The following is a 14,662-nucleotide window of genomic DNA, read 5'->3' on the forward strand; positions in this document are numbered from 1 at the left end:
TTGGAATTAATTGTTCTTTAAATGTTTGGAAGAACTTGTGAATCCATTTTAGGAATTTCATTGATGATTTTTTTCTGTTTGTAAAATTGAGCTACTTAAATTATTTCTTCTTCTGTTCATCTGGGTAATTTATATTTTTGTAGATATGCATCCATTTCATTTGGATTATTAAATTTATTGCATATTATTGGACAAAATATCTCCTAACAGTTGTTTTAATTTCCTTTTCATTGGAAGTCTGTTCATACTTTTCATTTTTGACACTAGTAATTTGGGTTTTTTCTTTCCTTTGTTAAGTCAAATTAACCAGTGGTTTATCTATTTTATTGTTTTTTCATCCCATAAAGCCAGCTTCTAGTTTTATTAGTTTAATGTTTTTCTTACTGTCAATTTTATTAGCTTCTTTGATTTTTCGGATTTCCACTTTGTGATATAATTGGGGATTTTAAATTTGGTCATTTTTTCCTAGTTTTTTTAATTGCATGTCCAATTCATTGATCTGCTTTTTCTCTATTTTATTGATGTAATCAATTAGGGATATACATTTCCCCCTATGTATTACTTTGACTACATCCCCCAAATTTTGGTATGTTGTCTTATTGTTGCCATTTTCTTTAAAGAAATCATTTATTGTTTCCATGATTTGTTCTTTGACCACTTGTTTTACAGTCATTTTATTAAATGTAATTTTTATTGTTTTTATGATCTGAAAAGGATACATTTACTACTTATGGTTTTTTACATTTGGTTGTGAGATTTTTATGTCCTAATACATGACTAATTTTCATGTAGGTATCATGTACTGCTGAAAAAAAATATTCCTTTCAATTCCCATTCAATTTTCTACAGAGATCTATCATATCTATCTTTTCCAGAATTTTATTTACCTCCTTAACTTTTTTCTTTTTTACTTAGATTTATCAAATTCTGAAAAGGGAAAGTTGAGGTCCTCTATTAACATAGTTTTTTTTTTATTTCTTCATATAACTCATTTAGCTTTTCAAAAATTTAGAGGCCATATCATTTATGTTTAGTATTGTTATGATTTCATTGTCTAAAGTATCTTTCAGCAATATAAACTTTCCTAATTTTTTATTAGATTTTTTTTTGCTTTACTTTGTCTGAGATCATGATTGCTACTCTGCTTTTTTTGCTTCACCTGCAGCATAATTGGATTCCAACATTTATCTTTTACTTGTGTACTTCTTTACTTCAAATGTGTTTTTTGTAAAGAGCATATGGTAGGATTCTGATTTGAATCTGTTCTTCTTTCTGCTTCTGTTTTATGGGTGTGTTCATTCCATCCACATTTATATTTATTATAACTGTGTATTTTCTTCCATGCTAGTTTTCCCTCTCTCTCTCTTTTACTTCCCCCCACCCTTCTCCTCCTTACACATGTTTTATTTCTGATCAATGCCTTCCCTATATATCCTATCCTTTGTCATTATCCCTTGCTCCTTCTATTATCTACATTCCTTGTTACTTCCTTATAGGGTAATATAGATTTCTATATCCAATTGAGTGTGTATGTTATTCCCTCTTTGAGACAATCTCTCAACCCCCATCTTTCCCTTCATTATAAAGAGGCTCTTTCATGCCTCTTTTATGTGGGATAATTTACTCCATTCAGTATCCCCTCCTCCTTCCAATGCAGTTTTCTCTCTCAACCCTTTATTTTTTGGGGGGTTATCATTCCATCAAAGTCATCCTCTTATATCTGCATCCTCTAGACTAATAAACTCCTAAATGCTCTTATAGTAATAAAATTGTTAAGTTAAAAATATTATCTTGTTGTATAGAAAAAGAAACAATTGAATTTTACTGAATTTCTTTTTCTCTTATTTCTTTTTCACTTTTTTATATTTCCCTTGAATTTTGTATTTGGAGGTCAAATTTGTTATTTAGTTCTGGTCCTTTATGCTTGAAAGTTCTCTTTTTTAAATGTCTATTTTCCCCCCCAGAAAGATTATATTCATTTTTGCTGGTTATGTGATTCATTCTACTATTCTGAATATGTGTCCTACTTTGTTAAATGTAGTTAATATCTATAGAAAATAACTAGTACCTAATTCCTGTGTTATATAAATAAGACTTATTTAGGAAGTAGCTTGTAGTCAGTCTGCTTCACACCAGCTTATATTTTACAATTTGTATTGTACCCTGTACAAAGAGTATATATATCTTTTTATAATTCTTATTAAAAAATTAAATGAAGTATCACCTAATTATTATTTAGTGTATTCCATCCTCCTCTTTGCTAATAAAATCCCTAACTTCCTTCAAAACACAATTTAACTGCCATGTAATAAGCCAGGCCATTCTTGCATAAATTGTTCAGCTGTTCCCTACTTGGTGGATCCTCCATTAGATTCCCATTCTTTGCCACCTCAAAAAGAACAAAGAATTATTTTTGTATTCTACTTTGTTTCCCTCCTAATTCTCAACACACCTCTTTCCCCTCCCATTCTAGAGGAAGACTTTGCCTCCTTTTTCTATTTTTTTAATTATATTTTCTTTCAGTCAGCAAAAATTTGACATTTTCCCCCTTTTCCCTCCATCCCTTACCATTAAGAACAAAAGAAAACATAAAACCCATTACAAACATATATAATTAAACAAAATATTTCCACAATGGCCATCTCTTACACATGTATACACAATACATACAAAATGTTTTATTGTTAATCCTATAGGATTTTAATGCTTATTGTATTGTTGAGACTTAATTCTTTCAAAGTTGTTATCTTTACTATATTGTTATTTGCTTCCCTGATTCTGTTCACTTCACTCAAAATTAGTGCATACAAGTGTTTCCAGGTTTCTCTGAAACTCTTTCTTAATTTCTTATAGCACAATAGTATTCCATTACATTTACATATATAAGTTCTTCAGCCATTCCCCAGTTTATGAACATCCCTTCTCATTCCCATTCTTTGACATCTCAAAAAACATTAAAAATATTTTGATACATCCTTGGGAGTTTATTTAGCTTTATTTCCCTCCTAATTCTCTCCTATTACCCTTTCCCTCATAGATTCCCATTAATTAAAATATATTTATTATGTGTGTGTGTGTATGTGTGTGTTCTATGACTAGTTCAAAAAGTAAGGTTCAGCTGTATGTTATTCATCCTACCCTTTCCTCCTCCTCTGCATGGATGTCTACTTGTATACTCAGATTGTGTAAGATAATTTCCCTCCACCTTCCTTCCTTTCTCTTCCCTCTCCTCTCTCAGTATATTTCTCTGAGTTGCTTTCCACTCTTAAAAGGATTAAGACTTAAAAGAGAACACTCCTAGGCCTTGTCTAATCAGTCACTGTTACCTAATGATGTAAGCTTTTTGAGGACATATGTATCAACTTATTTGAGTATAAGCAGTTTATTCTTACTCCTTTATGATTATTCATTTGGGTTTACTGCTTAATGTTTCTCTTAGCTCTTGACTTTGACCTTCATAGTTTATACTCCTTCCCCTACTTAGTTTTGCTGGGGAAGTTATCTTGGGCTATATAGCTTTGCTTTCTGCACTAACTACATTCCAACCTTTTCTATCTTCCACGATGGCTGCTACTAAATTTTGTATGATTTTGACTGTGGTCCCTTAGTACTTGAATTCTTTCTGACTGCCTTTAGTATTTTTCTCTGACCTGGAAGCTCTAGATTTTGACTATAAATTTTCCTGGGAGTTTTCATTTTGTAGTTTTAGGAAGTGATAGGTAGATTTTCTTTTTCTTTTTTACTTTACCCCCCTGGTTCTAAGAGATCTAAGTAGGCTTTCTTTTCAGATTTCTTGAAATATGGTTTCTTGCCTATTTTTGGTCATGGCTTTCAGGTAATCCACTAATTCTTAATTCATCTCTTTTTACATCTGTTTTCTAGATTAATCATTTATTCTCTGACATGCTTTATATATTCTATATTTTTTGACTTTGTCTTTCTCTCTTCCTTCCTTCTTTCTCTCTCTCTTTCTCTCTTTTTCTGGTTCTCTTTCTTTCTCTCTCTCCCTCCCTCCCTCCCTCCCTCCCTCCCTCCCTCCCTTCCTTCCTTCCTTCCTTCCTCCCTCCCTCCCTCCCTCCCTTTCCTTCTTTCTTTCTTTCTTTCTTTCTTTCTTTCTTTCTTTCATTTTTGCAAGGCAAGGGGTTAAATGACTTGCCCAGGGTCACACAGCTAGGTAATTATTAAGTGTTTGAAGCTGGATTTGAACTCTCCTGGCTCCAGGCTGGTGCTCTATCTTCTCTGGTCTACTCTTTTGGTAATTGCTTATTGACTCATGAGACATTGACTTCTTTTTGGTCCTTCTAATTTTCAGTGTGGTCAGGGTAATCTTTTGAATCCCCTTGTGTCAAGCTATTAAATCCCTTTCCAAGTTTATCTTCCATAGTTCTCATTTATTTTTCATGTTTTCTCTTGAAGTTTGTCATTTCATCTCTTCCAGGATATTTTTTTTGAGTTTGTTTAAACTATGTTTTTCTTGGAAACTTTGCTTTGTTTTAGAATCATTCTCTTCTAGGTTTGTGTCTTAAGTATTCTTGTTGCCCAAATAGTTTTTATGGTATCATCTTTCTAGTCTACTGCTCCTCTTGCCACACAGTGCACACCCTCTGCCTCCTGATGTTCCTCTTGACCAATCCTGTTCAGACCTCAGCCCTAGTGTCCACATTTCTTTTTTGATTTTTTGCAGGAAGATGGAGTTAAGTGACTTGCTTAAGGTCACACAGCTAGGTGTTTCTGAGGCCGAATTTGACCTCAGGTCCTCCTGACTCCTGGGCCAGTGCTCTATCCACTATGCCACCTAGCTATACCCTTCAGCTCTAGTCTTCATCTTTGCCTCTCTACGTATGTTGACTTGGGCTGGCAAAATGGCTCACTATTTTCTTGAATTTCCCTATCATGATTCAGTCTAATGTGTTCTCTAGATCTGTTTGAAAGAGTTTTGAGGGGAGAGCACTTTGCTGCTCTTTCTTTGCTGCTTTTCTGCCTGTTTTGTTTTGTCCCCTGTACAACTTTTTATAATTCTTACGATAAAATAAAACGAAGTATCACATAATTGTTATTTAGTTATATTTCTTTTTCCATGACTCCTCCAGTATTTGGAATATAATCCATCCTCTTCTTTGCTATATAGAATCCTTAGCTTCCTTCAAAATACAACTTAGGTGCCATGTAATAAGCCAGGCCATTCTTGCATAAATTGTTCAGCTATTCCCCAGTTTGTGGACACTCTGTTAGATTCCCATTTTTTGCCACCTCAAAAAGAGCTAAGAAATATTTTTATATACCTCGAGGTTATTTTGCTTTGTTTCCCTACTGAATGTCAACACCCCTTTCCCTCCCATTCTACTTGAATTTTTCTACACACACACACACACACACACCCACACACACTTTTTTTCTCTTTGTATTTCCTGTACCTTGTGAATTTGTTGAAAGAGTAGTTGTTTGTGTGGGCAGGGTGGTTGAGATTGCTGGAGGAATGAGGTATTGATACAGTAGAATCTAGAAACCTAGGAGGCACAGGTTGGCAAACCCTCTCCCTTCCCCTCCCTCCTTTAATTCTTGACTGAAGGGTATTTGCTAGGGCTGTTTTGAAGGCTCTATCTCTAGATAGTTAGTTTTATCTTTTTAGCTCCTGTCTTAGTCTATAACTTTCCTATCAAATTTCTTCACTTTATACTGTCTACCAGGATTGTTGAGGTAAATTTTAAGTGGGCTAGAAATGGATATTTTCTAGAGAAATAAGTATATATATGTATGTGTATGTATGTATTTATCTTTCTGTTTGTCTAAATTTCTGACTATATGCTATATATTATATGAATACTAGTGATGATTGAGGGGGAAAATTAGTTACTAGGTTTGAGGCTGAACACATTCTTTTGAAGCAGTGACCACTTATAAAAATAAATTTTTTTAATTTTTTTTCTTTTATTTTTTATTCTCATTTTGTACAAATGTTTTTTTTACATTAATAAAATATTCTTGTTTAATAGTAAACGAAATACCCCCTCCCCCCTAAATATAGACTTGCTTGAGTGATAAAGTAAAGGGGAGAGAAAAAAATTAAAACTAAGAACAAATAATAGTAATAATTGTAGGTATGGCCAGGTAGCGCAATGGACGAAGCACCAGCCCTGGAGCCACGAGCACCTGAGCCCACATCTAGCCTCGTAGACCCAACAATCACCCAGCCGTGTGACATGCAAGCCACCCGATCCCCACTGCCCTGCAAAAACCAAAAAGAAGGAAAAAAAAAAGACCCAAAATAAAATAAAATAGTAATAATAGCAGGGGTGGCTGGGTGGTGGACAGAGCATTGACCCTTGAGCCAGGAGCACCCGAGTCCAAATCAGGCCTCAGACACCCAAAGATCACCCTGCTATGCAGCTCCAGGCAGGCCACCCAGCCCCATTTGCCCTGCACCCTCCCCCAAATAACAATAACAATAACAACAACAACAATAATAATAATAATAATAATAATATGTGCTTCAGTCTTTCTTCCAACACCAACAACTCTGTTGTGGGTGGATCGCATTCTTTATGGTAAGTCCATCGCAAAAGTTACTTCCATATTTTTCCAACGTTGCCATTGCTGATCGCAACTCCCTCCTTTCTTATTTCTCCACTATTATGTACTATATTTTCTCTCTCCTTTCACTCTGACTCTGCTGTAGGGTAGCTGAGTGGCGCAGCAGACAGATCCCTGGTCCTGGGGCCAAGAGGCCTTGAGCCCCCTTACCACCCCTTAGGCCTAGCATCCACCTGGCCCTATGATCCTGGACAGGCCTTCCAATCCCAGCCCCTTGCAAGAAGTAAAAAAGAAAATGTGTTATATCTGACCACTCTCCCCCCATGGTCCATCCTCTCCTCCTTTATTCACATCCCCACCCCTTCCCTCTGCTCCCCCCTCCTTCTTACACCAGTTGTCTATACCCCATTGAGTATATTTGCTGTTTCCTCTCCTAGCCACCTCTGATGAGAGCAAAGGTTCCCTCATTCCCCCTTGCCTCCCCCTCTTCCATATCATTACAATAGCTCATTGTAATAAAGAAAAATCTTATTATATGAGATATCTTGGCCTATTCCCCCTCTCCTTTTTCTTTCTCCCATTACATTTCCCTTTTTTTCTATTGACTCCATTTTTACACCATATTTTATCTTCGAAATTCCTGGCCTTCAACTATAAAAGCTCCCTCTACCTGCTCTACTAACTCAGAAGGTTCATATGAGTATTATCAGTGTCATTTTTCTATGCAGGAATACATGCAGTTCATCATCATCAAATCCCTCATGTTTTCCCCTTCTCCACTCTCTATGCTTCACCTGAGTCCTGTATCTGAAGATCAAACCTTCTGTTCAGCTCTGGCCATTCCATCAGGAACATTTGAAATTCCCCTGGTTCATTGAAAGTCCATCTTTTTCCCTGGAAGAGGACATTCAGCCTTGCTGGGTAGTTCATTCTTGGTTGCATTCTAAGCTCTTTTGCCTTCCCATATATTATATTCCAAGCCCTATGAACTTCCAGTGTAGTTGCTGCTAAGTCCTGTGTGATCCTGACTGCAGCTCCATGATATTTGAACTGTCCTTCTGGCTGCTTGTAATATTTTCTCTTTGACTTGGGAGTTCTGGAACTTGGCTATAATATTCTTAGGGATTGGTTTTTTGGGGTCTCTTTCTCTGGGGGATCGGTGGATTCTCTCCATTTCTATTTTTGCCCTCTGCTTCTAGGATATCAGGGCACTTTTCCTGTAGTAATTCTTTGAAAATGATGTCAAGGCTCTTTTCCTGATCATGACTTTCAGGTATTCCAATTTTTAAATTATCTTTCCTAAGTCTGTTTTCCATATCAGTTGTTTTTTCAATGAGATATTTCACATTTTCTTCTAATTTTTCATTTATTTGGTTTTGAAGTATTGATTCCTGATTTCTGGTAAATTCATCAATCTCCCTGAATTCTATTCTTTGTCTGAAGGATTTGTTTTCCTCAGAGAGTTTTCTTATCTTCTTTTCCATCTGGCCAATTTTGCTTTTTAAAGCATTCTTCTCAATAACTTTTTGAACTATTTTATCCATTTGACCTAAGCTGGTTTTTAGTGTGCTATTTTCTTCAGCATTTTTTTGGATTTCCTTGACTAAGCTGCTGACTTCATTTTCATGTTTTTCCTGCATCTCTCTCATTTCTTTTCCCAGTTTTTCTTCTAACTCCCTCATTTGATTTTCAAAGTCTTTTTTGAGCTGTCATAACCTGAGCCCAATTTTTGTTTTTCTTGGAGTCTTTAGATGCAGGAGCTTGTGCTTCCTCATCTTCAGACTGAGTATTTTGATCCTTTTTGGGGTCATTTGCAAAATATTTCTCAATGGTGTTCCTCTTTTTTCTCTGCTTGCTCATTTTCCCAGCCTGGGCCTGGTTTTGGGGTGCTTCCTGAGCTTTTGGGACACTCCCACAAGGGTCTCAGTGTGTGAGGCTCTGTCCTCCCTCCTGGTCTGTGAATGACCATAAGCACCCCCCTCTACCATGGAGCTGAGGTGGAGGGGGCCCTGCTGTTCTATGGGGGGGTCCTAGACTGTGATCAGGATCTGAATGTGGTCAGAGCCCAGAGTCCTATACAAGGAACAGAGGACAGAGCTCTACAGCCTCTCTTCACTCCCCTCCCTCAGTCAATGGGCTCATGCCCTGGGGGCTCCTGCTTACGACTCCACCTGCTTCTGTTTCTTGATCTGGGCTGCCAAGAAAGACCAAGCTGCTCTCTGTGTGCCCTGAGGGCTGGGCTCCATGTGCTTTCTCTGGCAGAGGTCCCTAGCTGTTCCCCCACTTTGTGCCGGTGCTCCCCGGGGTGCAGCTGAGGAGACTCCCCCGCTGCTGTGAGCCGAGGCTCCCAGCGCCCTGGGGCTGCCTCCGGGAGGCTGAAGTTCTTTTGCTCTGGGGGGGCCACCCCTCCGGCGGGCCGCCCCTCCAACCCCGGGGAGCAGAGCCTTTTTCCTCTTTTCCAGGTTACCTTGAGTAGGAGAACTGCCTCACTGGGTCCTTTTGTGGATTCTGTCTCTCGAAAGTTTAGTTAGAGTCCTTAGTTTATAAGTTTTATCAGAGAGTGCCTAAGACTCCATCCTTTCTTGTTGCCATCTTGGCTCCGCCCCTAAAAATAAAATTTTTTAATTCAAAAAGTGAAATTTTAATTTTTTTAAAGGAATGCATCGGGGCAGCTAGGTGGCTCAGTGGATAGAGCACTGGCCCTGGAGTCAGGAGTACCTGAGTTCAAATCCAGTCTCAGACACTTAATAATTACCTAGCTGTGTGGCCTTGGGCAAGCCACTTAACCCTTTTGCCTTGCAAAAACTAAAAAACAAACACACAAAAAGGGAATGCCCTGCTACTATCTAGTGGTTGTTTTTTTTTTTAATTACCTTTGCTCTGCCTTTTCAGGGAAAGGACCTTGGAGGTCCCCTCATTTTCAGTGCGGGAGAACTGAAACCCAGAAAAGTTCAATGGCTTTATTCATTGTAGAATCTTAGATTATTATTTTTGTTTATCTCTTTTCTTTTCAGTTTTTGGTTTTTTGCAAGGCAATGGGGTTAAGTTACTTGCTCAAGGTCACACAGCTAGGTAGTTGTCTGAGACCAGATTTGAATGCAGGTTTTCCCAGTGTCCCTAATTATTATTTTTTGTTGAAAAGTATGTGCAAACTAAGGCATAAAGAAGAGAAGTGACTTGCCTTGATCACCAAATAGTTATGGTGAACCTCTGTTCTCTTACTACAAATGCAATAGGAATACAAATGCAATAGGAGTACTTAGCTCGAGCAGCAAGGATAAGTCCTGGACCTGGATTCAAAAAGAGCCAAGTTCAAATTTAACATTTGATACTAGCTATGCCACTCTGGACAAGTTGCTTACTCAACTCTGTTTGTCTCAGTTTTCTCAATTGTAAAATGGGGATTATAACATCATATACCTCACAGGGTTGTTGTGAGGGTCAAAATGAAGTAATATTTGTAAAGTGCTTAGCATGATTTGGCACATAGCAGGCACTTAATAAATGATTGTTCCCTTCCCCTTCCTCCTCTGTACTACTGATTCTACAACACTCGACCCTCAAGAGATACATTGTTTTATTTTCTTTGTTTTCTAAGGTAGATAAGAATAACTTAAAATATAAAGCTCAGTAGTGTTTCCCTCCAGAATAATTTTTAATGGTTTTAAGGTTAAAATGAATTTGTGACAGAAGCAATTCTAATAATTTTTATAACTGGAATCATTCTTTCCTCCAAAGTTTTTGGTTTTTGTTTCATTAAAAACAGGAAAATGAAAACCAACAACTTTTGCTTCACTTTTTCTGGTTTTTTACATAGAAATTGTGGGGGGAAATATATATATATTGTTTTTTTTGGTTTGTGCCTCTGCAGTTTTATCATGGAGTTACTTTCTCATAAGCTTGACTTTTAAAATTTCTGGATTTATTGAATTCTTAAAAATTTTCTGTTTCTTCTGATTGCTCATTTCTTCTATTCTTCAGTACTGAATTGATACTTTTGCCAGCTTCTGCCTCTACTTTGCTTCTGGATGATTGGCTTTGTTTGATCTCAGCATGGATTATTACATGAGTTCCTTTACTGACCTCAGTCTACCTCAGGAGTTAGGCCCTCTGGATCAGAGTGTAACTTGGGCCTTGGGGGAAGTGATGTGAGTGCTACTATGCTTATGACTGGTCACTGCTATTCCTTGTGGTTTCCAAAGTCCCCATTTCTGAACTACCTGGAACATTTTTGGGGGGGAGCCTTCTGCTCTTACTATCTTTAAGGCTACAAATAACTCTGGTTACCCAGGAAAGTTCCCCATTTGAATCGAATATGCTGTAACTGGCTTAGCTAGCAATCCCCTTTCCTATGATCCAGGGCTTTTTGGATGATACTGTATGTAGTTTTAGGATTGATGAGACAACCTACTGTGATTTTTCGTTGGGTTTCTTTGTTTTTCTTTTTCTTTCTTTTAGGTTTTTGCAAGGCAATGGGGTTAAAGTGGCTTGCCCAAGGCCACACAGCTAGGTAATTATTAAGTGTCTGAGGCCGGATTTGAACTCAGGTACTCCTGACTCCAGGGCTAGTGCTCTATCCACTGTGCCACCTAGCTGCCCCTGGATTTCTTGATAATTATTTGGTCTGATACAATTTTTACATCTTTGCTAGAGTAGGTATGAGGGAGCAGGCTGTCTTTTCTGTCCAGGCAAATTATCATCTCTGCTAACTTTTCATTCATTAATTTAACAATCATATCTTAAGCACCTTATATGGACTTCCAACCAGAAGTTGAAGTCAGATTCTTTTTTGGAATCTCAAACACTCAACACATAGAAGGTCATAAAGTGTTCAAAATAAAATCTATTACTTGTCTTCCCAAGAAATGCCATACTTCTAACTAATACTTTGAACCTGACCATTAACAGTTTTGAATATGGAAAAGAATGCTATTTTATGACCTGTATTTATTTCTCTTTTCAGCTATACAAACAAAGGTGATTTGGTCATGGAGGCTTTGTTGGAAAAAATACAGAGTCGGGGACAAGAAGGGTAAGTGTTTTTTGTTTGTTTTTTGCTTTTCACTAAGAAGTAGACTTTCCAAAGTCCATGTTTGTCTTAGCATTGGTACTTGAGTGCTCTTTTGTTCATCCTGAACTTTAAACAATTTATGTTGTGATTTCAAAAATTGATAGCATTGTGTTAAGATGATTAATGTAATTTTGGCAATGAAGAATGTGATGTTTGTAGACAATGTTATATTTTAAGAGTTTTTCTTAAGCTGAAGGTAAATATTTTCCTTTGTGAAAATTTTGCTCCATGCTATTCAAATGAAAAATTAGAAAGATTTTCTAACAAAAGAAAAATATTTTTTTTGGAAAACTTAGAAGAAAGAAAACTTAAGTTTCTTATCATTATAAGAACAGCCTCCTTTGATTTCTTTGAGAATTTACCAAGACAGTCTTAATTTCTGGGCTTCAAGTCTCAACAGTTCAAATTTCTTGACTTATCAAAATTCTCATATTCTGTTAGTATTCATCTAGGTCCTGTCCCTTTTGTTTTTTTCTTTGTCTTCTTTTGACCATTTTAGTGCTCAGCAATTTTTCTATTTCATACATTTTCATTTGGAAGAGATCCCAGAGGTAATGCAATCCAATTCAAACCTGAGCATAAACCTTCCCACTCCTTTCCAACATCCTTAGGAAGGAATCAGGGAGTAATCCTAAGCCCTGCCTCTATTAGAAATAAGTCATTTGTTTTTCCATCTTCTGTTTCTTAGTGATATTTTAAAAATTGCATTGTTTTTTCATTCATGAGGCTACATTTCTATTAATTTCAGAAATAATTATAAAATAATTTTCTCAGGTACATCATTACTGAGAATGATTATCCTATTTACCTGCTCTTTGCTATTTTTTTTTTAAAAAAAAGGTAAAATTGAGATTTCCTATGTAGATTCTGAAATATGTGTTTGAAAAGTTTGAATTTCTGGAATTTGGAAAAGCCAGGTCTTTTCCCTGTTATGTTCATGACATGCATAATGTACATAGAGTAGCATTATGAATGATTCAGAAAATGAGACTGAGGAGTCAGACAAGTAGAATAGAGCATACAGGAGGAAAATGTAGTAGTCAGTAGTTGTTAAATGAAGCAGGGTTGGAAAGATTAGGACTGAGAAAAGATTTGACAATTAAGAGGTCATTTGTAAGTTTGGGAAGGGTAGTTTCAATTGAATGCTGAAATCAGAAGCCAGGATACAGCATTAAATGGTGAAGAAATAATGGTTTAGTAATGTTATTTTAAGAGGTTGCCCTCAGGACTTGGTATATCAGGATTATGCTAATCTTTTTCACCTCCAGATCTGTATGAGGGCACCCGGGTTCCATCCTTCACACAGGGCAGCTTAACTGGGAACCAGACATGCTTGACTTCTCATATGTCCCAATAAGGAAGCTTCCTTTGCATAGCTAGGGAATACGACCTATCAACTCTCAATCACAGTAATATGGAAGTCTTTATCAAGGTAGAATTCCAGAAAAGAGACAAACTATTACAAAAATGCCAAGTAAAAAGGATGCCTCCAGTAATGTTGTATATTTGTGGTTTAGTTCTCAATTAGGCTCTGCCAAATTGACTCCTACCCCAGAAATATAGCGTCAATAGAACTAAATTCAGGATTTAGATAATTAGTAAATAAGCAAGGTAATCTTCAGGATTCCAGTAATGTGGAAGAAATTACATAACAGAAACTGTATATAACAGAAACTGTGTATATAACAGAAACTGTGTAAACTTGGACAGTTAACACACTCTGAGAACCCCTCTTGAAACAAGACATTTAAGCATTTATTAAGTGCCTTATTTGTGCCAGATTAAAAAAAAAGATGGGAGTAAAAACAGTCTTTTCCTATCAGTAACTCACAATTTTAATAGGAGAGATAACTTGCAGACTGTTAAATACAAACAAGATATTTTGTAGAATAAATTCAAGATAATATTAGAAGGGAAGTCCTAGTATTAGCAGGGATCTGGATAGAGCTTTTGCAGAGGGTAGGAATTTAGCTGAAACTTGAAGGAATCCAGGAATTGGAATTGGGGAGGGAGAGTATTCCAGGCATGGGGAACAATGGAGTTACCCATACTAGGAACCAAAAAAAAAAAAGGTGAATGTCACTGAATTGTAATGTAGAAAGGAGTATGTAGGTCCAAGAAGACTGGAAAGGTAGGAAGAAGTAAGTTTAAGATTGACTGTTAAGCCAAAAAGGGTTTTATAATTTGGTCTTGGAGGAAATAGAGCATTTATTGAATAGAAAGGGGGTGATGTGGTTATTTCTGCATTTTAGGAAGAAAAAATTGACAACTGAGGCTGAAGAAGGCAGAGATTTGGAGCAGAGATCAACCAGAAAACTTATTATAATAGTTTAGGGTGTGGGTTGAAGAGTGCCTTCACTAATATGGTAGCAGTATCATATGAAAGTAGGAAGCATATAGGAAAGATGAGGTAAAGATAGACTCAACAGTATTTGAAAACAGATTAAATGAGAGGGATTAAAGAGAGCGAGCTATTGAAGTTGCATGACCTAGTGTGCTAATCTGAGTGACTAGGAGAGTGATATGCCCTTTATAGTTATGGCAAAGTTAGAAGGGAGGGGAGGGTTTAGGAAGAACTATAATGAGATTAGTTTTGGACATGTTGAGTATATGAGACATCCAGTTCAAGATGTCTATTAGGCAATTGGAGATTTGAGACTGTAGGTCAGAAGAGAGATTAGGATTGGATAAGTAGAACTAAGAATCATCTGCATAGAGATGATTATTTAATACTTGAGAACTGATGAACCAAACAAAGTAACATAAAGGGAGAAGGGCAAAGAACCCAGGACAGTATCTTGGGTTTAACAGGTGTGACTTGAACACAGATCCAGCAAAGGAGACAGAAGAATGGATATACAATCTGGAGAAAAGGATAGTGTCATCAGAACCTGGAGAGGAGAAAATATTAAGACAAAGGGAATCAGCTATGACAGAGGCATCAGGAAGGATGAGGAATGAGAAAAGGCCAATTGGATTGATAATAAAGAGATTATTAGTGACTTTGGAAGAGAAGTTTAGTTTGAATAATACAGAGACTTATGAGAGTGAAAAGAAAGG

General features: G+C 36.8%; 1 protein-coding gene across 10 annotated transcripts in view; it reads left to right on the forward strand.

Moving 5' to 3' along the window:
• Positions 1 to 14,662, forward strand: part of CEP63 (centrosomal protein 63) — a 76,906-nt gene that overhangs the window by 6,245 nt on the left and 55,999 nt on the right. For 5 of the 10 annotated variants that reach the window (XM_074214813.1, XM_074214820.1, XM_074214819.1 and 2 more), the window contains exons 2-3: positions 10,513 to 10,679; positions 11,495 to 11,563. In XM_074214813.1, coding sequence (XP_074070914.1) covers positions 10,585 to 10,679; positions 11,495 to 11,563 — 164 coding nt within the window. In that variant the 5' untranslated portion in view covers positions 10,513 to 10,584. The remainder of the gene's footprint in view (positions 1 to 10,512; positions 10,680 to 11,494; positions 11,564 to 14,662) is intronic. The other 5 variants (XM_074214815.1, XM_074214818.1, XM_074214814.1 and 2 more) reach the window with 1 other exon arrangement.

This window comes from Macrotis lagotis, chromosome 1 (assembly GCF_037893015.1).
Source record: "Macrotis lagotis isolate mMagLag1 chromosome 1, bilby.v1.9.chrom.fasta, whole genome shotgun sequence".
NCBI lineage: Eukaryota > Metazoa > Chordata > Mammalia > Peramelemorphia > Peramelidae > Macrotis > Macrotis lagotis.